The sequence below is a fragment of the Leucopleurus acutus genome, assembly GCF_964270905.1.
Source record: "Leucopleurus acutus genome assembly, chromosome: 2".
NCBI lineage: Eukaryota > Metazoa > Chordata > Mammalia > Artiodactyla > Delphinidae > Leucopleurus > Leucopleurus acutus.
The window spans coordinates 85,181,757-85,206,156 of record NC_139143.1 but is presented as its reverse complement, the minus strand read 5'-3'; the positions used below and the strand labels follow the sequence as shown (position 1 = coordinate 85,206,156).

Here is a 24,400-nt window from a genome sequence, read left to right as displayed (position 1 = left end):
AGCTCTATTAATTTGTATACTAGATCTCATCAGTGTTCCAAATGTCTTTTTATGTTAGTTTCTGTATTTTCTATCCTTTTCTCCTTGGTGCTTCCCTTCTAGATATTTTCTATTAACCAGTCTTCTAATTCATTAATTTTCTCTTCTGCTGAATCTTATCTATTGTTTAACCCATCAGTTAATTTAGTTGGCTTATTTTTCAGTTCTAGAATTGCCATTTGATTTTTCTTCAGAAATAATTCGATTTTTCTGGTAAAATTCTGTCAGTCTATTTTCATTTTTTCCTCTCTCATTTTTTTTCAGTCTTCTTTGTTTTATTTTGTAACACTCTCAAACTTAAAGAAATAACTTAAGTATATTATGAAGACCTTTTTGTGGGGGGGGAGTCATTTGAAAATAAGTATAACTGATTCACTTTGCTGTACAGCAAAAACGAACACAACATTGTAAAGCAGCTATACTCCAATAAAAATTAATAAAAAAAGAATGAAGATAAGTAAATATATACATAAATAAAAATAAACACACACCCCCCAAAAAAGAAAAAAAAATTGCTGACACCCCATTACCCACAAATATTTTCATGAGTATTTTCCTCCAAGACAATTATTTTCTTCTTCATAACCATAAGGTGTAGCTGTTTAATCATGAAATTAATTGATACATTTCATGCATTATTATCTAATCCTCAGCCCCTATTCAAATTGACCACTTTTTATAACAAAAGCTCCTGTCCAGAATCAGAGGTTTCATTTATTGCATTTCCATTTTCCATTGATCTGGAACAGTTCCTCAGTCTTTTCTTTAATTTTCATGACCTAAATATGTTTGGAGATTACAAGTCAAATAGTTTGTCCAGTGTCCCCCAATTTGGATTTATATGTTGTTTCTTTGTGATCAGATTGAGGTTATATATCTTTAGTAGGAATATCACAGAAGTGATTGTGTTCTTCTCATTTCATCCTTTCAGTTAGCACACAAGTTTGATTTGTTTTACTACCTGTAACATTCCCTTTCGTATCTTATTAGTGTGGCATCTTCCCAGCTTGTCCACTGAAAAGTTTTCACTTGGTAATTGCTGTGGGTTGAATTGTGTACCCCAGAAGATAATGTTGAAGCCCTAACTCTCTGGTACACGTGAAAATGTCCTTACTTGGAAATAGGGTCTTTGCAGATGTACTTAAATTAAGATGAGGTCATTAGGAGGAGGCGTAATCCAATATAACTGGAAGACGGAAATTTGGATACAGATGCACACAGGAATAATATCATGTGACTACCAAGACAGATATTGTAGTGATGCATCTGCAAGCCAAGGAATTCCAAGGGTTGATGGCCACCACCAGAAGCTAGGAAAAGGCAGGGAAGGATTCTGCTCAGTTGTAGAGGGATCATAGCCCTGCTCACACTTTGATTTTGGACTTTTAGCCTCCAGAATTATGAGACAATAAATTTCTGTTGTTTTAAGCCACTCAGTAATAAAGTACCACAACACTAGGAAACCATACACTAATTAATAAGTGTCTTGTGGGGAGGTGTTTTGAAACTATGCAAATATTTTGTTCCTCTTCAGAGTTTCAGTTTATTCATTTATTTATATCACTATGGACTCAGTCGTATTTAGTCAGTGTTCTAATTCATTACTAACTACTGATTCATTGCAAAATAATTATTTTGATGCTCAAATTGTCCCAGTGGGAGCTCCTTTCAAGCCGCTTTCTGTGTTCTTTTGACATATCCCCATCATTTTTTGAGCGTTTCCAGGTTCATCTTGCACTTTTCTGTCCAGCCCGGGAATCAGTCATTTCTCCAAAGAGCCTTGGTTCCTTTTAGTGAAAAACCATATTTTGAAACCAAGATCTGAGTACTAGGTGTACTTATTACTATTGGGATATCACTGCTTCCAGACCATATCAGTGTACAGAGGTAGGAAATATATGTGTGTGTGTGTGTGTGTGTGTGTGTGTGTGTGTGTGTGTGTGTATTTAACCTGTATACACACATTTACATCTATATATATTTCTGTATCTGTCTATATATGTCAGAAACCATGAGTTCACACTGTTATCTCCAATCCCAGTCTAACACTACAAGGTTCATTCTAGTTTTCTCCATTTCCACATTTATAATTGCTTTTTCTAAAAATGTAAAATCTTGCTCCCCTTATCTTCAACATAATCACTTATTTGATCATTGCCCATGTGTATAGCCAGTTTTCCAGCACTTCCATCCCTCCCAGCCATCTCTGTTGGCTTTCTTTTTATCTAACTTAGGCTTCAACATCCCATGCAATGCTTTCCTCCCATGCAGTCATTTTCCTCACCCTATTTTGGCTCCGTTACCTAACCTAGGCGACCAAGGCTTCCCTTCAACTCTTGCAAACGAATTTTGGACTGAATTGTTCAAGATGGGATTTTCTATATTTTCTTGAACGTATAAATCAGAGCTATTTGGGTTTTGCTAGGTAATTCCAATGTTGGCTATACTTGTTTTGAGTCTGTTCATAGTGTCTGTCTTTTCTTTCATCTCTTGGCGTGCTTGCCAATTTTTTATTGAATACTGAACATTGTATATGAAAATACTTCTGGAGTCTCAGTGATTTCTCTTCCTGCAGAAAGGATTCACCCTTTCCTTTGCTAGGCAGATACTGTGAGAGCTTATCATATATATATTTTAAAATTTATTTATTTTTTATGTATTTATTTTGGCTGCGTTGGGTCTTCATTGCTGTGCACAGCTTTCTCTAGTTGCAGTAGGCGGGGGCTACTCTTCACTGCGGTGCACGGGCTTCTCATTGCAGTGGCTTCTCTTGTTGCAGAGCACAGGCTCTAGGTGCACAGGCTTCAGTAGTTGCGGCACGCAGGCTCAGTAGTTGTGGCACGTGGGCTCTAGAGCACAGGCTCAGTAGTTGTGGCACATGGACTTCGTTGCTCCATGACATGTGGGATCTTCCCAGACCAGGGATCGAACCCGTGTCCCTTGCATTGGCAGGCGGATTCTTAACCACTGTGCCACCAGGGAAGTCCAAGAGCTAATCATATTAATCAAATCTGAAATTGAACTGACTTCAGGCTGAATTGCAGTTTGGGCAAACTTTTGATTTCCTGTGGTTCATCCAGCTTCTAAGTCACAGATTTTTTCCCACTGAGAGCCTATGACATCACTAGGGCCCCTCCATCGTTGTGTGATTTGAATGCTAATCCTTGTCTCTTCTGCACCATGAGTCTATGTTTAACTCCGCTTTGCTTTTCAGAATTTTTCTGCTTGACTTCTTTAATTCCCTCTTAAGGAAGCTTCATAATTCAGCAAATATCTTTTTTTTTTAATTGGAGTATAGTTGATTTACAGTGTTCTGTTAATTTCAGGTGTACAGCATAGTGATTCAGTTATACATATACATATGTTTGTTCTCTTTCAGATTATTTTCCTCTGTAGGTTATTACAGAATATTGAGTAAAGTTCCCTTGCTATACAGTAGGTCCCTGTTGGTTATCTACCAGCAAACATCTTGAAGGAAAAGCAATAGCATATTGTTGAGCCAGTTCTGTCCTTCCTCTTTCATCAAAATTTTGGCCTTTCTAATTTTTTCTAATTTATCTCTACAGGCCAGCAAGACGTTTAAAAGTTCTCCTTTTTTCTTTATATTATTTAGTAGTAACCCTCTGCCTTTTCCTTTTGCCTGAATTCTCAAATTCTTGCCTAACTCCCCAAAATCAGCAGGACCCTGAGAGAAAAAGCAGCTGCAGAATGTCAGCTTGACTCTCCTCATGGTTTCCCCCTGCTATAGAATTTGCCACTTGGGTTTTTGTTGCCTTAGCACTCTACAATACATTCAAATATGTGTGTGTGCATGTGCGTGCGTGTGAGTGTGTATAGATATGTACGTGTATATATCTGGCTTTTCTAGTTGTTCTTGATGGGAGCATTTGCTGTGCTACAAACTACTCAATTATGAAACAAAATCTCAATTCTAGCATATTATTTTCCGTTCCACTCCATTTTTAAAATAATGTTTCTTGTGCAGCCAACCAAAATGATGCCACAATCTAATGTTCCAAGACCCTTAACAAAAAAAAGAAAAAGACATACCGCTTCAAGACACTGGCAATTAAGATAATCAGATGAATAGGATTTAAGCCAGATGATCAAGGTTAACAACAACAGTGGTACATTGTATTGATTGTATGTACCCTTGATATGATGTGATGACAATCACACTTTACCTCTGTGGTCTTCCTCCCCAAAACCCATAACCCCAGTCTAATCATGAAAAAAACATTAGACAAACCTCAGTTAAGAGACAGTCTACAAAATACCTGACCAGTACTCTTCAAAACTGTCAAGTTCATCAAAAACAAGGAAAGTCTAACAAACCATCACAAACAAGAGAAGCCTAGGAGATGTGACTACTAAATTATGGGATCCTGGAATGGAAAAAGAACATCAGATAAAATCTGAGGAAATATACATAAAGTATGGGCTTTAGTTAATAATAATTATCAAAATTGGTTTATTAATTGTGACAAATGTATCATGCTAATGTTAGGTGTTAATAATAGGGAAAATTGGGTGTGGGTTATATGGGAACTCTATTTTATCTTCACAGTAATTTTGTACACCTAAAACTTTTTAAATAAACAGTTTCTTTTAAAAAAAAAATCAATAGTATTTAACCTCTCAGGCTATGCTTTATTTATTGATTTGATTTTTGTCTTCTTAGTCATTGCTGTATCTCCAGTACCTAGAAGAGTGGCCAGCGCATTTAGGCTCTTGATAAATATTGGTTGCTTGGAGAGATACAGCGGAGCAAGGGAGGATGAATTGCAGATAACTTCTAAGTCTCTTAACTTGGGCAGCTGTGGATGGTAATATTGACTTAGGGGATATAAAAAGCAGAGATTGGAAACTACTCCATGCTTGACAGATGATATTTTCTTGTTTTATACCAGTGATATAGTTAATAATAATGAAGAAATCTGATCAAGTCAAAATGGTAGCTTCTTGGTTACTTCTCAGAGGAGTAAACTCTTCTTTTTCTTTTAGGCATATAAAACCTTCGCTAATCGAGTGAACAATTTAAAGAAAAAGCTGGATCAATTGAAGTCAACCCTTCCTGATCCTGAGGAATCACCAGTCCCTTCCCCAAGCATGGATGCTCCCTCCCCAACTGGCTCTGAGTCTCCTTTTCAAGGAATGGGAGGTGAGGAATCCCAGTCACCAACCATGGAGAGTGAGAAATCTGCCACACCTGAGCCTGCAACAGATAATCGTGATGTGGAAGACATGGAACTCTCAGATGTGGAAGATGATGGGTCAAAAATCATTGGTATGTCCTATATGATTAGTAGACAACTTGCTCCTTATCTGTTTTGCCTTCCCCACCAATAAGTCTATCACAGGCAGGTATTAAAAGATGGTTTAATCCTCATAAAATTAGAACACCAAGGTAGTAGTATTGTCTGTAGAGCAGTGGTTCAGGATTTGGTATGCCACGTACATTGAGAATCATTGCTTAAGATCTGTGCTGTTCGGGGAATTCCCTGGTGGTCCAGTGGTTAGGAGTCCGTGCTTCCGCTGCCAGGGACCCAAGATCCTGCAAGCGACGTGGTGTGGCAAAAACAAAAACAAAACAAAATACACACTGGATTCTAGGAACTTGGTGCTTTGAAAAAGAGTGAAAATATCTCAATAATTGTTTATATTTATAACTTATTAAAATGAAAATATTTGGGCTATATTGAGATAAGTAAAATATATAATTAAAATTAATTTTACCTGTTCTTCTTTTTTTGATATGGTTACTAGAAAATTTAAACTTACATATGTGGCTTGAATTACATTTCTTTTGAACAGCACTGCTCTAAAGGGAGGGCCACTTATGCTGGAATTCCTTATTCTCTGTCACTCTTGATCTTCAAGATTCCAAAGCCACATTTTGTTAACCACACTTTCAGAATTAACCTGGATTGGTGAATTGTTTCTCTGACATCCCCAGCTTTTATAATTATTCTTATTAGGCAGTTTGACTTAGGTTGAATTTAATGAACTATCCACATAGTGCATTGCCTTTAAAGTATTAAGAGGAAAGTATTGCAGAGGCATCAAGAGTTAAAACATTGCATTAGTGCCTGATTGCACCCCCAGTAGACCAATTTCAGGAGGCCAAAGGATAATACATTAACATATGTACAGAGTTTCTGTTTCTTAGAAAGCTCTCAGGTTAATAATGGCAAAGAAAAGACAGGACCATTTATGACATAAATATTACTGAAAGACAGAACACAAATGTGTACCAAATAATAACATGCTTCCAGAAATGTACAAATTTAATATACAGATACTAAGAAGATGTAAAGAGATCATTAAATGTAAGGTAAAAGATGCATTTGGGGAATTCATTTTAAGCAGCTATTAAAGGTGGGAAGGTTCATAAATGATAAAGAGCATGACTTTTTAAAAAAATCATGAATGATTTTTCTGTAAAGCATAGTACTTTTTAGGAAATATTGGGACATGTTGGAAGCAGAGTCTGGAAAGTAGTAAGATGCAATACTATCTCTTTTTCTTTTTTAAACAGTAGAAGACAGGAAGGAAAAACCTGTGGAGAAGTCAGCTGTATCCACTGCTGTACCTACAAAGCCAACAGAAAGTGTCTCAAAGGCCTCTTCATGTACTCCAGTGCCTGTGACCATGACAGCAACCCCACCTCTTCCAAAGCCTGTGAATACTTCTCTTCTCTCCCCTACTCCAGCACTGGCTTTGCCAAACCTGGCTAATGTGGATCTGGCAAAGATCAGTTCCATCCTTAGCAGCCTGACATCAGTCATGAAAAATACTGGTAAGTAGCCCTAGTAAAGAAGATAAAAGGCTTATTTCCATCTTTCTAATTGAACCATCAATCTGGGTTTTGTTTTGTTTTTTTAATTAAAAGTAACTTTTTAATTAAAAAATAAAAATAGGGATTTCCCTGGCGGTCCAGTGGGTAAGACTCCATGCTCCCAGTGCAGGGGGCCTGTGTTCCATCCCTGGTCGGGGAGCTAGACCCCACATGCATGCCGCAGCTAAGACCCAGTGCAGCCATAATTAATAAATACATACATACATACATACATACCGCTACATGGTCATCATAGAAAAATTAGAAGATAAGTTAAAAGAATAAAATATCCATAATTCTGCCATCCCAAAGGAAACCACTTGTGTTTAACCTTATAAGTGTGCGTGTATGTGTGTGTGTGTGTGTTTTGGGAAATAAAATGTTAGTAATAATTTTTCTTTCAGTAATTGAAGCATATTGCGTATACAGTCGGTCCTCCATATTCACCGGTTCTGCATCTGCAGGTTCCACATCCAAGGATTCAACCAACCATGGATTGAAAATATTTGGGGGAAAAATTTTTTCAGAAAGTTCCAAAAAGCAAAACTTGAACTTGTCATGCCCCAGCAACTATTTATATAGCATTTACATTGTATTTACAACTATTTATATTGTATTATGTATTATGAGTAATCTAGAGATGATTTAAAGTATATGGAAGGACGAGGACTTCCCTGGCGGTCCAGTGGTTAGGTCTCGGTGCTTTGACTGCCATGGCCCAGGTTTAATCCCTGATCAGGGAACAAAGATCCAGCAAGCCATGTGGCATGGCAAACAAACAAACAAAAATAAATAAAGTATATGGAAGGATGTGCATAGGTTATATGCAAATACTATACCATTTTATAAGGGACTTGAGCATCCACAGATTTTGATATATTCAGGAGTCCTGAAACCAACCCCCCATGGGTACCGAGGGACAACTGTACTCTTTTGAAAGCAACTACTTAAAATTTAACTACATATCATGGATGTTTTTGTAAGTCATTAAACATTCAGCTATATCATTTAATAGCATTCAATAATTTATGTAAGCCTTTATTATCAGAACATCTAGTGTGTTTCCAATTTTTCGCTGTTATAAAGAATACTGTAATGAACAACCTTGATGCTAAAATTTTATGCACAACCCTTCTTAAAAGGGTTGATAAGTATATGGGACTTTTTTTAATGGAAGATTTAATGAAGATAAATAAAGTAGAGCTCCTCTACATGCTCATCACTCATCTTCAACACTGTAAACACATGGCCAATCTTGTTTCTGCTATGCCCTATCCAATCCTGATTATTTTGAAGAAAATCCCAATTATTTCATTTCTTCATAAATAACTAAGTATTTCTAAAAGATAAAGACTCCAAAAAATTCAGCATGTAGGTTTTTAAGTCTTTTCATGTTATAACTAAAATGATCTCCAAAAAACATACTATTTTATGTACCAAGTATATGAAAGTTCCCATTGTTCCTCAACCTCTCCAACCTGTTTTGTTTTATACTTTGTCAAATTCGGTCTTTAAAAAATTGTTCGTTTGCATTCCTTTGATTAAAGATGTGGTTAAAATTTCTTTCATATGCTTATCATTTTTTTGTGTGAAATACCTGTCTATATTTTTGATTGTTAAAAAAATCAAAAATCATTTCTTATTTATATACCATTTTTCCTATGTTAAGAATCAACCCAGTATTTTAAAATGTAAACATGTAAAGATTGCTTATATAACCCTCATTTTAAAGTCCATTTCAAAAGGAAATAACTTACTTATCACATAGAATTATGCAGTGGCCCAGTCTGATCATAATTAGCCAGCAATTATCTGTTGAGCACTTAGAGGAGTCTGAGGTGTAGGTTCCATTTGGTAGAGAAAAAAGAAATACGTTCTCTGGTCTCTTTCTATTGGGACTCTGAAAACTAGTAAATACATATGAAAAAAAATAACTTAATACTTATCTAATTTAACAGTGTTCCAAGTAGATAGGAGCAAGTCTTAATCTAATTTTCAGATTTTTTCTTTGTACAAGATGGACAATTTGTGGATCATTCACAGAAGAATTCCTATTGAACATACCATACTCAATTAAGTGACTGGAAAGTTTCATGAATTTATAGGTCATTTTGAATTTCATTTTCTTGAGTTAATCTTTCTGCCACCAGGGGTCAGTCCTGCATCAAGACCTTCTCCAGGAACTCCTGCAAGTCCCAGCAACCTCACCAGTGGTCTGAAAACACCTGCACCTGCCACGACAACATCTCATAACCCTCTAGCAAATATCCTCTCGAAGGTGGAGATCACCCCAGAGAGCATTCTGTCTGCTCTTTCCAAAACCCAGACACAGTCAGCCCCTGCACTGCAAGGTAAACTGACATGCGCTAGAGGGACTTGAATCGTGAATGTTTGTCTCTGGCTTAATCCTGGATTCCATTTCTGAGGAATCCAAAGCTATGAAATGTATAATTCAGAATAATTCATTATTCTCTTTATCATGTACAAACTGACATTTATAGAATTCTGAAATGTCAAAGCTGAAAGAGACTTTAAATATCCTCTAGTCCGATACCCTCCTCAGGTGAGGAAATTAACACTCAGTGAGGTGATGTGACCTGCTTAAGATCACACATCTGTCTGTTCAGTGAAGAGCTGAGACTAAAAGCCAGATTTCTTGACTGGAGTCCAGTATTCTTTCACTTAAACCATGTATCCCAACCTCTTAGTATAAGTTAGTACATGTTGAGTTCTACACATTTTAATGTGAACTGAGGCTAAAGACAGTAAGAAAGATCAATCTATCAGAACTCTTATGAGACATGATTATCTCTTTTTTTATGTCCTAATGTTTTATAGAGGCCTCTATAGATATCATACCTTTTTTTATTTTCTGCCTAGCTATTATCGCTACCTTATTTGAACCTGTCTCTTCACCTTTGCTAATTATCTTGTTTTGTGCTAAAACCATCTGCTTCTAACATTTTTTCATAAAGCTTACCTTGCTCTTTGTTCTCAGACCCTCCAGATACCAACCTCAGTATAATTATGCAGTGAATTACAGCTTCAATATAGTGACTTACTCTTTATCAGTAGTTCTCAACCAGGAGCCTCCAGGGGACATTTGGCAATGTCTGAAGACGTTTTTGTTTGTCACAGCTGGGGTCGGGGTCGGGGTGCTATACCTCTAGTGGGTGGAAGCCAGGGATGCTGCTTAACCCTACAATGCATAGGACAGTCCCAACAACAAAGAAGTATCCCGCCCAAATGTCAGTGGTGCTGAGATCCTGCTTTATATGAATAGAGAGCAGCAGTACAGGTATCTGTTAATTTTCTTATTTCCTAAACTGTTCTGTAAGTGTATCCGCCAGGCACTGTATTATAGTGAGCTTTGTCTTACCATGTAAGAGAATTTTGTTACACATAACTAAATACTGTGAAATAGTAATCCACAGCTCTACATATTGGAACCAGCAAAAGAATTAATGATGATGCTACAGTGCATCTCATACTACTGATTTCAGGGATAATTAGTTTGAGAGATTGGCATGTTTATATGATTTCTCCTTTCCACTCCCTCTTCTATCACCATCCTATAGTTACAGTAAAAATTTTGAACTCGTATTTTAACTTCTTATATAGATATAATACTTAGATCTTAAAGAAGAAGTCTTTTTTTTCAGCAGATTGTAACAATAGTATCATGTGGACCTTCTCATCAGGCAAAATTTGAACAGAACTAGGTGTGTTATGACAAAATGAAAAGTGGGAATCTCAGGAAACAAGCTTTGTGGAATAACAGGGCAGTTTATCACCTTTCAGTTCCTTATGGAAAGTGGAATTCTCCTAGCCTTTTATTTTTATTTTATTTTATTTATTTATTTATTTTTGCAGTACTCAGGCCTCTCACTGTTATGGCCTCTCCCGTTGCGGAGCACAGGCTCCGGATGCGCAGGCTCAGCGGCCATGGCTCACGGGCCGGGGCACGAACCCGTGTCCCCTGCATCGGCAGGCGGACTCTCAACCACTGCGCCACCAGGGAAGCCCCTCTCCTACCCTTTTATTTATTTTTTTTTTTACGGTACGCGAGCCTCTCACTGTTGTGGCCTCTCCCGTTGCGGAGCACAGGCTCCAGACGCACAGGCTCAGCGGCCATGGCTCACGGGCCCAGCCGCTCCGCCGCATGTGGGATCTTCCCGGACTGGGGCACGAACCCGCGTCCCCTGCATCGGCAGGCGGACTCTCAACCACTGCGCCACCAGGGAAGCCCTCTCCTACCCTTTTAAAAGAACTGTGTCCAGCAACTTAAATAGATACATTTCTTCAAAGACCATAAAGGAAATCTCTTAGAACTTTGCTCTGAATCACCCACAGCCCTTATTGACTGATTTCAGCACAAAAGAATGACTTCAGTAGGCAGAGGCCATAGACTATGGTTTAAGATTGAAGAAAATTAATATTTAGCGGTAAGAGATTATTTCACCTATTACCAGAAATCTGAATAGCATCTTTGTTAAGAAGATGGTCTTCTGAAGAATTTATTTCACAACAGCTGAAAGATAATACTGAAATATCTTTTTAAAATCATGATATTATCATATCTCACTTTCTAGTGCTTGAAGACTTCTGGTTTTGGTAAGAGCAGTTACTACTAAGAATTAAATCAAACTGTTAGGAAGGGGAAAATTATATAGCCAGGGACCTTTTTGGAAATGAAACATGGATTTTTTTTTCAGGAGGATAATAACTGAAATAAACAATATTTCAATTATTTGGATATTATCAAACACTGGATAGTAATAAAAGCTGTGCATCATTATTTAGAAGTTGATGGCATTTGAAAATGTCACAAGGATGGAGCAACCTTAAAATTCTTAAGACCTTAAATCTCTTAGCAAATAAGGATAAAACTTGATATTTTGAAGAAACATTAATTGAAATATCATATGAAATATTATTTTCTTTCACATATCGTTATGAAGGAACAGTTTTAATGTATGACTGAAAGCTGTAAATTCAGGTGAAGTATACATAAACTTTTCATTTGTGATCAGAAATTGAGGAGATTTTCCAAAATGTGATTGAATATAAAGGACCTTCTGTTACCTCTTTATCAAGTATTTTTCCAAGCATTTTTCTGCAAGAGCAGTTTGCTTTGGTGAACTTTAGTCTTCTTTGCCCCAAAGAATTCTTTCTCAGTGCTTCTGAGAAGGTTTTGTCTGTCAGTGAGTGGGGTTGAATCTCATCAGTGTCAGCCTGAATAATCCTTGAATTTTCCAAGCTATAAGAAGGGGATTGTATGTTTTCTTGTGAAAGAATCAGTGCCCCAATGGTCTAGCTGTATAAGCTTTGTGGTGTATGTTTGTATATTTATTATTGCTACATTTTACAACTAAAATTTTTACAACCAAAGCTCTGTTTCCCCAAAGATAACACCAGTGTGGCAAGAGATGCTCCTTGAAAAAAGCATCCCAGTTCAAATAAATTCCTGCAATTTGCATATTGCTATCTCTCTCCTGAGAATAACAGTGTAGGTTAACTTGTTAGAGACAGTGGTGGAGGTTGGAAAGGAAGGATAGGGCAGAATATCTATTTGCGTTTAGAGAAACAGTTCCACAGAGCAAACATTAAGAAATACTGGCTTAAAGTGTTATTTTAAAAGTAATTTTGCACCCCTTCTTTTCCTGCTTTGTCTTGTTTAAACTGTGAATGATTCTAACACTAAAATTTCCCCCATCCTGTTGCCTTTTATTTTGCCATGTTGGACTTGTTTCATGACTACTAGAAACATTTCAGTAATTTGCTCTTCTTATATTGATAAATAGGTCCAATGTTTTCTATGACATTTAGCCATTACTTGTTTGGTCTGGATTCCCTTTGATCTCATATTTTAATGTCTATCTGGTTCCCACTGGAATGAATAAGAATATCCAATTAGCCTACATTGTTTTCATTGGAAGGTAGGGAGTTCTTTTTAACTCCTCTAATCTTTGTTTCTACAGGCCTGTCATCTTTACTTCAGAGTGTTACTGGGAACCCAGTTCCATCCAGCGAAGCTGCATCCCAGAGCACTTCGGCTTCCCCTGCCAACACCACAGTCTCTAGCATAAAAGGAAGAAATCTGCCCTCCAATACCCAATCCTTTATTCCGAAAAGCTTCAGCTATTCCCCTAATTCATCAACTTCTGAAGTCTCTTCAACTTCAGCCAGCAAGGCCTCAATTGGGCAAAGCCCAGGGCTCCCCAGCTCTACTTTCAAGCTACCATCCAACACTCTGGGGTTTACAGGTACCCACAATACTAGCCCTGCTGCCCCACCTACTGAAGTTGCCATGTGCCAATCTTCAGAGATCTCCAAGCCAAAGCTGGAGTCAGAGTCCACCTCCCCAAGCCTGGAAATGAAGATCCACAACTTCTTAAAAGGTAATCCTGGTTTCAGTGGCTTAAACTTAAACATCCCAATCCTGAGCAGTTTGGGATCCAGTGCCCCAGCAGAAAGCCATCCCTCAGACTTCCAGCGTGGCCCTACTAGCACATCAATCGACAACATTGATGGAACCCCTGTGCGGGATGAACGGAGTGGGACACCCACCCAGGATGAGATGATGGACAAGCCCACATCCAGCAGTGTAGACACTATGTCCCTGCTTTCTAAGATCATTAGCCCTGGTTCCTCAACACCCAGCAGTACAAGATCACCACCCCCTGGGAGAGAGGAAAGCTACCCTCGAGAGCTCTCCAATTCTGTATCTACATATCGACCCTTTGGCCTGGGCAGTGAATCACCCTATAAGCAGCCTTCTGATGGAATGGAGAGACCATCTTCCCTGATGGACTCTTCACAGGAGAAATTCTATCCAGATACTTCTTTCCAGGAAGATGAAGATTACCGAGATTTTGAGTATTCAGGGCCTCCACCCTCTGCCATGATGAACCTAGAGAAGAAACCAGCCAAATCTATCCTGAAATCAAGCAAGCTTTCTGATACCACCGAGTACCAGCCCATCTTGTCCAGTTACAGCCACAGGGGCCAAGAATTTGGGGTAAAGTCTGCCTTCCCTCCATCTGTAAGGGCCCTCCTGGACTCTAGTGAGAACTGTGACCGTCTCTCGTCTTCCCCTGGGCTTTTTGGTGCCTTCAGCATAAGAGGGAATGAACCTGGGTCTGACCGGTCACCATCACCGAGTAAGAATGATTCATTTTTCACCCCTGACTCCAACCACAATAACTTGTCTCAGTCTACCACTGGGCATCTCAGTTTGCCACAGAAGCAGTACCCAGACTCTCCTCACCCAGTTCCACATCGTTCCCTTTTCTCTCCGCAGAATACCCTTGCTGCTCCCACGGGCCACCCACCCACGTCAGGCGTGGAGAAAGTCCTGGCCTCCACCATTTCCACCACATCGACGATTGAGTTTAAGAATATGCTTAAAAATGCCTCACGAAAGCCCTCAGATGATAAACATTTTGGCCAGGCCCCCAGCAAGGGCACTTCAAGTGATGGTGTCAGTCTCTCAAACCTCTCCCAGCCCAGCTTGACAGCCAGTGATCAGCAGCAGCAAGAAGAGCACTACCGCATAGAGACCCGAGTCTCCTCCTCCTGCTTAGACTTGCCTGATAGTACGGAAGAAAAGGGGGCCCCTATAGAGACCTTGGGTTATCATAATGCATCCAATAGGAGGATGTCAGGGGAGCCAATACAGACTGTAGAGTCCATCCGAGTTCCTGGGAAGGGAAATAGAGGACATGGGCGTGAGGCTTCAAGGGTGGGTTGGTTTGATCTGAGCACCTCAGGCAGCTCTTTTGACAATGGCCCCTCAAGTGCCTCTGAGTTGGCATCCCTTGGGGGTGGGGGCAGCGGAGGCCTCACTGGCTTTAAAACAGCACCATACAAAGAACGAGCACCCCAATTTCAGGAAAGTGTCGGCAGCTTTCGTTCCAACAGTTTCAACTCAACATTTGAGCATCATCTCCCCCCGTCCCCATTGGAACATGGGACACCCTTCCAGAGAGAGCCAGTGGGGCCATCATCTGCCCCACCTGCTCCTCCTAAGGATCATGGTGGTATCTTCTCTCGAGATGCACCCACTCATCTACCCTCTGTGGATCTTTCGAACCCCTTCACAAAGGAGGCAGCCCTGGCCCATGCTGCCCCACCTCCTCCTGGAGAGCACAGCGGAGTTCCTTTCCCCACCCCACCCCCTCCTCCGCCCCCTGGGGAACATAGCAGCAGTGGCGGGAGTGGCGTCCCTTTCTCCACTCCTCCTCCTCCTCCGCCTCCTGTTGACCACTCTGGGGTTGTACCCTTCCCGACCCCACCACTGGCAGAGCACGGAGTGGCGGGGGCTGTGGCAGTATTTCCCAAGGACCATAGTTCCCTCCTTCAGGGGACCCTGGCTGATCATTTTGGGGTGCTCCCAGGACCCAGGGACCATGGGGGCCCCACCCAACGGGACCTCAACGGCCCTGGCCTTAGCCGTGTACGCGAGAGCCTGAGCCTACCCTCCCTTTCTCTGGAGCACTTGGGCCCAGCCCATGGAGGAGGAGGTGGGGGAGGCAGCAGCAACAGCAGCGGCCCCCCCTTGGGTCCCTCACACAGAGACGCCATCAGCCGGAGTGGTATGATCTTGCGGAGTCCCCGGCCAGACTTCCGGCCTAGGGAACCTTTTCTCAGCAGAGACCCTTTTCACAGTTTAAAGAGACCCAGGCCACCTTTCGCTAGGGGCCCTCCGTTCTTTGCACCAAAACGCCCATTCTTCCCTCCCAGGTACTGATGGAAACTAAGGGAAAGGCATTTTGAACAGTCTAGAGAGAATTGGAAGTAGGAGTTTGGTTTATTATTGTTATTTTTGTTTGTTTTCCCTCCTTTGATTTATTTTTTCTTTTTTTTATTATGACAGAGGACCTCCCTTCCAAATTAAAAAGTCCCATGTGCATATGCCCACATTTCACTATTCCATCCAGTCCTGCCTCCCACTGCACTTACACCCACCTTCTCCAACTTGTTTGTATTTTAAGGGGGTGGGGGGCAAAGAAACACAACCAAAGCCACTTCATTTGGCTGGGGGTTTGAGGGGTGGGGAGGAAAACAGCTCGTATCTTACCCCATCTATGGAAGAGTATTATTACATTTGAAATAAAACTTCCATCAGTACAGATAATAACATGTGCAATGTTGGGATGTTATTTTGGGCTTGGCATGTCAAAAGTAGTCAGTGGAAGGATTCCTGTCCCCTTCTCTCTCCAGCTCCGTTACTGCTGTAACCAGTGTGGCTCTCTTCCCTGTATGCTCTGTGGCCTGCTGACAGCCAGGAGATGTTGCAGGGGAGAAATGTGGGAGACCTGGGACCTGTCAAGTTGTTTTGTTCTGCTTTGTTTTGTTTTTAAAGGCATGTTGCAGTTGAGTTATTTACCTCTCTCCTAAAATCTAAAGCTTCTTTTTTTTTCCTTTTTTCCTCTTCTAAAGTACTATCAGGCAGTAACTTTGAGGAGATACGGACCTCATTTTATCCTAGTAAAAAATTTTCCTCTTTATACTTGGAGTGAAAGAAAGGGGGCTGGATATAATTTAAAGGTTAAAATAAGGAGTAGCTACAATATAGAGCGCTAGAGAAAGGAACTGTTAAATGGTGTGTTGTGACCTGCCCATCTGTCATAAACAAGGAAACATTTCTGAGGTAGTTTCACACATCTTGCACCAAGCTCTTGCTTCCTGCTTTTCTTTCTTGACTTTTTCCTCCCTCAGTTTTCATTTCTGCTTTAGCCAGAGAGAAAGTCACTACAGTAGACAATTGATATGAAGGTGTAACTGAAATGTTATCAAATATTATCCCTGTATTTTTTAATAAGTACACATTTTTACCATGGTGCCTCCCTAACGTAAGTGACATTTGTTGGTAGTTTTCAGCAAAAGTTAACTACAAGGGAAAGGGAAATATTTGTCTTTATCTTTCTTTTCCCCTTGACCTAGTCCTGTATTCACCCCTCTTCTTGGTATTTCGAAGGAGGAAGTTCAGTAGCATCCTTCTTTATATTATACCTCTTTAGATCTTAGTGACAAGTGGATATTATTATATGTATCTTTACAGAGAAACAGGAGGACCCGATAAATTCAAATTTACCCCACTCTACAGATAGCAGCCTGTCACATTTCAAGGCTCAATCCTTAACCTCACCTCCCACTCGCAATAGAAAATAATGTTTCTGCCCTTAGTCATTTTCCACGAGAAAGGAATGCTTTTCTTGTCCCTGAACTGAAAGGCTTCTTATTTGTATTTCTACAACTAGTACTGGGAAAAAGACAATCACTGCATTCTGAGTGTTTATATCTTTCTTTATATCTAGGGACACTGAAAGGCAAATGTTGCTTTACTACTCTTTTTTATTTAGTGTCTTACCCCAAGGTACACACTGGTCATCTCCAGCCAGATGAGTAAAAGAAAAGGAAATTCTAGCAAGTTTCATATTTTCTTCCAAGTTAGTATAGGAGTAATTGTAGGAAGTATGGGGATTGCCCTGGATTCCTCCAGCGAAATATTAAAGATGGGAGAGAGTGGGCAGTGTAGTGACAGAAGATGATTATTTGTCTCAAAAGAAACTTGCTTTTCAGATAAAGAGCGTTTCGGATAAAGAGCAGCTTAAACCAGGTGTGCATCATAGTTTGGGAGTTTTTGTGTAATTTATTCCATATTATTTATTTGGGCTCGTCATGTTTTCTTTGGTTAGGATCCTGCAAGTCATTCATCTTCCTAATGCGTTTCTGGTTTTAAGCCAACTGTTCTTTCTTTCTTTGACCTTCTCAAGCCTCTCTGCCCTGTAGCTTCCCCACCCCCACCCCCCGCAAAAATGCATGATACCACGACCTTGTAAGTGGGGTGGGGTATATAGTGTAGCAAAGCAAAGAAACAGTACAGTTATATTGAGTCCTAAGACATTTGTTTAGAGAAAAGTGTAAGAGAGTGTGAGGGTGGGGGTGGGGGGAGGGAAAGGGAGAGTTCTCTCTGACTCGAAAGTGGGATAGGTTTTTTCTTCCTTTGCAGAAAAGTGGGATTTTTTTTATTCTAGAATAAAAGAATGTGAATTCTTTTTGCTGCTCTCGTTTAAGCTAAAAGTAGTGTTTACTTGAAAAGGCTCTCTGACCATTTGATTTTATCAGAAAATGCGGGGTTGTCAGGACAGTGGCTTCCTGAATGTTGGGGCAGGGCTATTGTCCTCAAAAGCATGATAGCTAATCCATGAAAGAAGGACCTTGTTGTACAGTTTAAAAGATGGACTTTTTAAGGGTTGGTTTTTTTGTGGAGTGTTTTTTTTTTTTTTTAAGCCACAGAATCCTCAGTGCATTTGTTTCAAGATGGAAGTGAGGATTTGTATGTGACTTGTCAGCTGTTGTTAACTTTAAGGAAATCTGTCTACAGCAGTAAATGAAGACAACAATGTATATATGTGATATAGTGAAACAAAAAAGACAATTCTGGTATTCATAACATGAAACAAAGGGGTTTTATTCTTTCTTTGTCTGTGATTTAAAACTCCGTGCCCATGCTCTGACTTTTGTATTTCAACCTGAGTTTAAAAAATAAACAAGATTTTTTTAAAGAAAGCATAGCATAGTGTATCTTGGCAAGGACATGATTCATATGCAAGCAGAATATGTGAAGTTGTTACTAACGTCCTTGGTGCTCACTGTAAAATCACAGACAGAGAATCAGTGGGTGGGGGTCATGAATACACTGGTACCACTTAAAACACAGTGATACAGTATCAGAAATTGAGTCCTTGAGTATTTTGTAAGAGTTTACTCTTCAGTCAGCTTAGATGAAACCTGTCTCCCTGCTCCCCTCTGCCCTCCCAAAAGTTGAGAATAAACAGAATTTGGTTTGTTTCCAGGGAGGGTAAAATGATAAGAGAATAGGCCTTTTATCCTTTCCGATCCCAGGAGTACAATGTTTGTGATATATATGGTACAGCAAACCTATCTAGATAATGTGAATATGCTAAACTTCTAATCGCAAAATATTCACTATCAATCCTGAAGTTACTGGTTCATGCAGAATTAAGCTTCAGCTGTTATTGTTTTGAAGCCGCTGTAAATGACTGCTTTTTCCCCCTTTTTCTTCCCCTCCTCCCCCTCCCCCCTTTTTTCGAATGGGCTGGGGTGCCTGTTAAGATTAAAATTAGATATGTTGGATTGATATTCTCACGTGTTCAGTGTGGAAAACAAAACAAGTACATGCTTTAGAGGCAACAACAATGAAATCCTTTTGAAATGTGTATTAATATCATTTAATAAAATAACTAGTTCTAAAGGTTTGACATTTTTCTTTGAGATCTGGGGCTTTGACCAAGGGCCCCTGGCTTCTCTGGTGAGTGCCAATAGGAGGGAACTTCTCCAGGAGTTGAAACCGCTGCTTTGTGGAACAGGCCTATGGTTGGAAAGACCTAAATTTTCTCCAGCAAAGACCCTCCATGACTGTCCAGGGCTGAAGGTGAAACCAGCTACAGAATGCAGGAAGAAAAGCCTGGATATCTCTCTGAAGATACAATTGTATTGGCTTTTTGGTCTAAGAGTGCATGGAGGGTAGAGGGGCTGGTGTATGTGCCTGCACGGTTCTAAGGCAAACACAGATGCCACAGACCACCCATCTCATCCCTTCCTTGTGACCACTTGCCCTTTCCTCTCTTCCAGCCATTCCTCTTTTTTTTTTTTAAATCTCTTTGCCCCCAAAATTGTTTTTGTTTCCTGTTTAATAAAGTATGGTTTCCTTTGTTGTGTGGTTGACTTTTCCCCTCTCGCACTGATCTTGTCCAGCTGTCGTCCCCTTTGACTTCTGCACTCAGTGTCACTGAAGGCAGTCTGAGCCTCTTGAGAGATCTTTATGGCCTTGTGGTTTTCTCTTTGATCCTTTATGAAATTCAATTTTGAAAGGGATGATGGGTGGGGTGAGATCAAGATGTTCAGGGAATGGTTGGTAATGAAGTGGGTATACTGTATGGATGATAACTTGTGTTATGTCTTCAAAAAGTTGTACAGTCGTGAGCGAAGAAGCATTTTTAAAGCAAACATAAAATTGGGGTAGTGGTGATAGGGATCCTTCTGGTCAATTCTTTGCCCACATCTGCCCTTCTTGCATATTGACAGTCTGTCATACAGAAGCTACACTCAACCGCTCTCTCTTGCCCCATCCCTTTTTCATAACCCAGGGAGGCTTAATAAATGGAATGTTGGCTTAAGGGTTAAAGAGAGTTGCTGCGTCTGGACCAGGCTGGGTCACTGGCAGGGTAGAATGCTCTAAATAGCAGCCTTGAATACGTGAAGCTACAGATGTGTCACCAGACACTTCGGAAATAGCCTAGGAACACACCCAGCAGGTAGGGTGTACCACTATGCCAGCTGCTTCTGGAATCTGGCTCACCCTTACTTCCTGGTCCCCAGTTGGGACCTTGACTTGCCCTCCTGATGCCTGTCTTCACCCCAAGGAAGCAACAGCTTTTAGAATTCCTCATCGGCCTTTCTGAGCATGTTGAAAATACATAACTTCCCCAAAATTGTTCTATTTAAGCCAATATGGTATAGAAGGAATGAGTTACCCCCTCATGTATGTAGACAGAATAACATAAACACTATCTGAGTGGGTTTTAGGGTATTGAGGCATTTCTCATACTTGTTTATGAGTAACTGTATGGACAAGTCCGGTCAGCTGCTGTTTACAATTGCTGAGTAATAACTCATTGAGTCTGCACAGACAAAGCTGCAAGAGGGATACCCATAAGTGAGATGGCTCCTAAGTAAACATCCTGTTCTCCCCCCACGTAGAAGTAGAAAGAAGCACATAATGCCTTAAAGGAAAGGAGCAAGTGCAATGTAGAATTAAATATCAATTTCTGACGAACTGCTGGGGGAGGACAGAAGAAACCTTTAATGCTTAGTTACAAGTTTGAGGGGAAGGGGATAAGAAGGCTGAGATCTATCTAGAAACTGATATTACAGTTACCTTATGGTTCTATTTTATTTTTTTCCTGTCCTTTCCCTTTGTTATCACTGTGGCAAGAGTCAAACGTTGAGAACACAGATATGGGTGGAGGGGCTAGTGAGCAGTGCCAACAGAGAGAACAAATACAGGCTGCAGTTGTTTGTGTCTGACTTAAAAGGGTGTTGGCTAAACCAGTACACCCTGGATCTGCTGAGGTTCCTAGCAAATTAGATGTTCCAACCACATTACCTCCTTTCCCTTCCCCATTGGATCCCCTTCTTTTTGAGAATTAAGTCCTTTGCCACATAATTTGTGGGAAGGAGATAAGACTTGAAACTTCCTACATTTTTTTTCTTGGAGTATTTCAGTTGGAATGGGTAGAAAGAAGATGGGCAGCATCCAGTTCCTTGTTTTCTCCTCCCCTGGCTAGGAATCCTTTGCATCCACATGAGGCAATACTTAAGGTCCCATTTTCTAGGTAGCCAATCATTGTCAAAGGCAGTAGAGATTAATGAAGTATTAATTTGAAATCTTGGTTTTTTGGGTAGTGGGCCATCGTTGTATGTAATCTTCCGTAGATGTAGCTAGGGCCTTCTTTCAGAGTACTTTGCTCTTTGCTTTGGTTTTTTTTTACTTCAGTATCAAACAAGTTGGCACTGACTCCTGTGTTTGGGAGACTTCATATTTTTCCGTTGGTCTTGACCTGACCAACCAGGGTCATTTAAAAGGCAGGGTGGAGGTGGCTGTTTCCTTGTTTCTCAGGCTCAAGAAATGTCTTGGGAAAGGGAAATGTTAGTAGAGATTTTTAGGTGAGCCAAAGGTTTTGTCTTCAAAGTTCAATTTATCCCCATGCTCTGGGTAGGAAGCTTCCCCCTCTTGATTTATTCAGCAAACTTGGCTGGACTTTCTCTTTGTAGCATCTTTAAAGCAAAGTTAAAGTTTGGCTGCGTCCTAGATCTTCATTACTAAAGAAAAAAAAATTTTTTTTTAACCTAAACTCCCCACAGTACCTACTGTAGGCTTAACCACTTGGCTAGTTCTTTGGGCCTCAAAAGCATTTGGTGGCAATGATGTAAACCTTTCTTTATGTATTTTACCTTTTTACATTTCTCTCTTTTACCTCCAATATCTTTTAAAATTTCTTTGGTGCAGGGAAATTTTGCTTCTAAAAACTAAGATTTGGAGGTAATGTGTTGATCCTGATAACAAGTGGGAAATGTACTTTACCTTCAATGGAGAGAATTCTTACAAATAGTTTAACATTATAAAAGCAGTACCTCCTCAACCAAAGCTTTAGCTAACAGGATGTCTATTCTAAAAGTGGAGTAAAGCTGAGAATTTCCCAAAATTAAGGGTCCAGTATACCCTTTACTGAGGATTCCCTTTTCCCTAGACTTCTGTGAAATCTTCTGCCATTATTTCCTAAACTCTTCTTTTTCCTTAACCTTAGTGTGGTAGAGGACATTTGGTAAGATGCCTCTTTGCCTCTTTTCTTGGCTTTCTATTGGACCTTTTTCTCCACCCTATATTAAAGACCTCTTAGGCCCCAGAGGCTCCTAGAAGTGTACCCTGGAGAGACAAAAAGCTGTGCTACCAAACATGATGCGTTATGATTATCCTGGTCCCTGAGAGACAGCATAGCATGGCAGAACACAGGCCTTGGTTTCAGACGGACTGCAGCTTGACTTGCCTGAGAGTCATTTTCAATGTTTTAAAGGGAGCGTAAGAAGAGCTACTACTTGTCGGGGTTCTAGGAGTTCAATGAGATAGTGAAGCATGGTACTTCGCACATAGTAAAATTCTGAGGCTGAGACATGCTAGTCATAGATCAGAATCACTGTGAAGGACCAGTGCTTAATGCGTTGGCCTTAGCTAGCTTGCTTTTGCCTGCTTGCTTGCTGGCTTGCTTGCCACACAGGGAGGAATGGAATAACTTGACATCCCTTCCTTCCTCCCTCCACTGCAAAACAGGTTACATACGTGATGATATAGTAGTTGATTCATTGGCACCTCCTGAGCACTCAGCTCAGTGCATTGCACACAGTAAGCAGTCAGTAAATGTTTGAGAGATGAGTGCCGGGAGCTACCATAACTGTAATCTGCTTATTCCACCATCCCTCTACTATCCTTACAAAGTAGAATGATTGAAGAAGGTGTGTATCAGTATATGAATACTTTGGACTTTTGAGTCAGTACAGTGATTGGTGTATTCTTAAGTCAATAATTATTTATTGAGCAGCTACCAATTTGTTGCCTGCAATGTAACACTCCCCTGTCCCTTTTGGTGCAGAGCCATGGGTAAAGTTTGTCACACTTTCTGAATGCCATTTAAAAATTCTCCCTACCTTTTCCCAACCACACACACACACACACAAAGTAATCTTCCTCTTCCACAGTCTTGTTTATTTCTTTTTGTATTTCAGGGTGTGTAACATACCAGAAGATGGAGCCAAGATCCAGGGTGGTGCCTGTGACTCAGATCAACTGCTGCCTCTCTCAGAACCTCTGGAAACTTAGATTAAACATCTTTCTCTGACAGCTTTTCCTCCACAATCCTTGATAACATCACCATTGGAAACTTGAGAACCAACTCCAACCAGCCCCACCCCCAGGTGAGGGGACTAATGGGAATTACTGAGAACCTCACAGCTGTCCCCAAATCCATTTCCCCTCATACTTTACTACATATCTGGTTGTGTTTCAATTTTTATTGTATAAAACAAATCAAATATACCTAGTACTGTGTTCTGGATATAGCAGGGAGAGGGAAGAGAAGGGATAAAGGAAGTTGAGAGCTAGGATGGGAATGAGTGGCAAAGGTCTTGTGTAGGAAGCAGAGAGCTAAGATTCTAGGGTCAGGCACTTCTTTCTGAAGTGAAGAGGGAGTTGCATTGGAGTAAACTCTATTACCAGAGAAAGACTGGTGTGGTAGAATACAAGACGTGGATTCAGCATCCAGCGTCAGTGCTTACTGTTTGGCCTTAAACCACTTACCTTCTCTGACCTTAAATTCCTCATCTTTAAGATTAAGAGGTTTCTAAGGTCCCTACTTAAGCACGATGAGTATGAAGGGACTCCAAGGAGTGCCCTCTGCAGATTTTCCGCTCTAGCCCCAAAGCGGTTATATTCATTTGTTCTCATAGCTTGTAGCTATTGTTGCCCATTACTGTGTACCATGCAGTATATTAGGCGATTTACATAAAATTAACCTCAACAATTCAGAATGATAACTATTATTATTCCCATTTTATAGATAAGAAAATTGAAGCTTATTAGAAATTAATTTACCCAAAATTACGTAGCGATCCAGGATTTACACTAGGTCTGTCTCGTCCCAAAGTCTATGCTTTTACCTGTTACCTACCTGCCAGTGGAGACTACGTAAAAGAAAATGGTTAAAAGAAAATAACTACTCTTTCTAATCTGTTTTTCTCCCGCTCGCACTCTGAAGAATTTTCCTGCCTCTGCCCTCAAAGCCGCAGGATATCTTATTGTTACTTTGGTCTGAAACTGCAGGTCTCTGGAATTGCCATTTGTGTAACAGTTTAGGTCTTCCGGTCAGCCGGAACCAGCCG

At 40.3% G+C, this 24,400-nt stretch overlaps 1 protein-coding gene across 5 annotated transcripts in view; it reads left to right on the top strand.

Moving 5' to 3' along the window:
- The window catches only part of RPRD2 (regulation of nuclear pre-mRNA domain containing 2), an 84,134-nt gene extending 65,045 nt beyond the window's left edge, over positions 1–19,089 (top strand). For 3 of the 5 annotated variants that reach the window (XM_082832704.1, XM_082832703.1, XM_082832705.1), the window contains 4 exons: positions 5,044–5,326; positions 6,578–6,838; positions 9,028–9,228; positions 12,859–19,089. In XM_082832704.1, the coding sequence (XP_082688830.1) occupies positions 5,044–5,326; positions 6,578–6,838; positions 9,028–9,228; positions 12,859–15,629 (3,516 nt within the window). In that variant the 3' untranslated portion in view covers positions 15,630–19,089. The remainder of the gene's footprint in view (positions 1–5,043; positions 5,327–6,577; positions 6,839–9,027; positions 9,229–12,858) is intronic. The other 2 variants (XM_082832707.1, XM_082832706.1) reach the window with 1 other exon arrangement.
- The last annotated feature ends 5,311 nt before the right edge of the window (positions 19,090–24,400 follow it).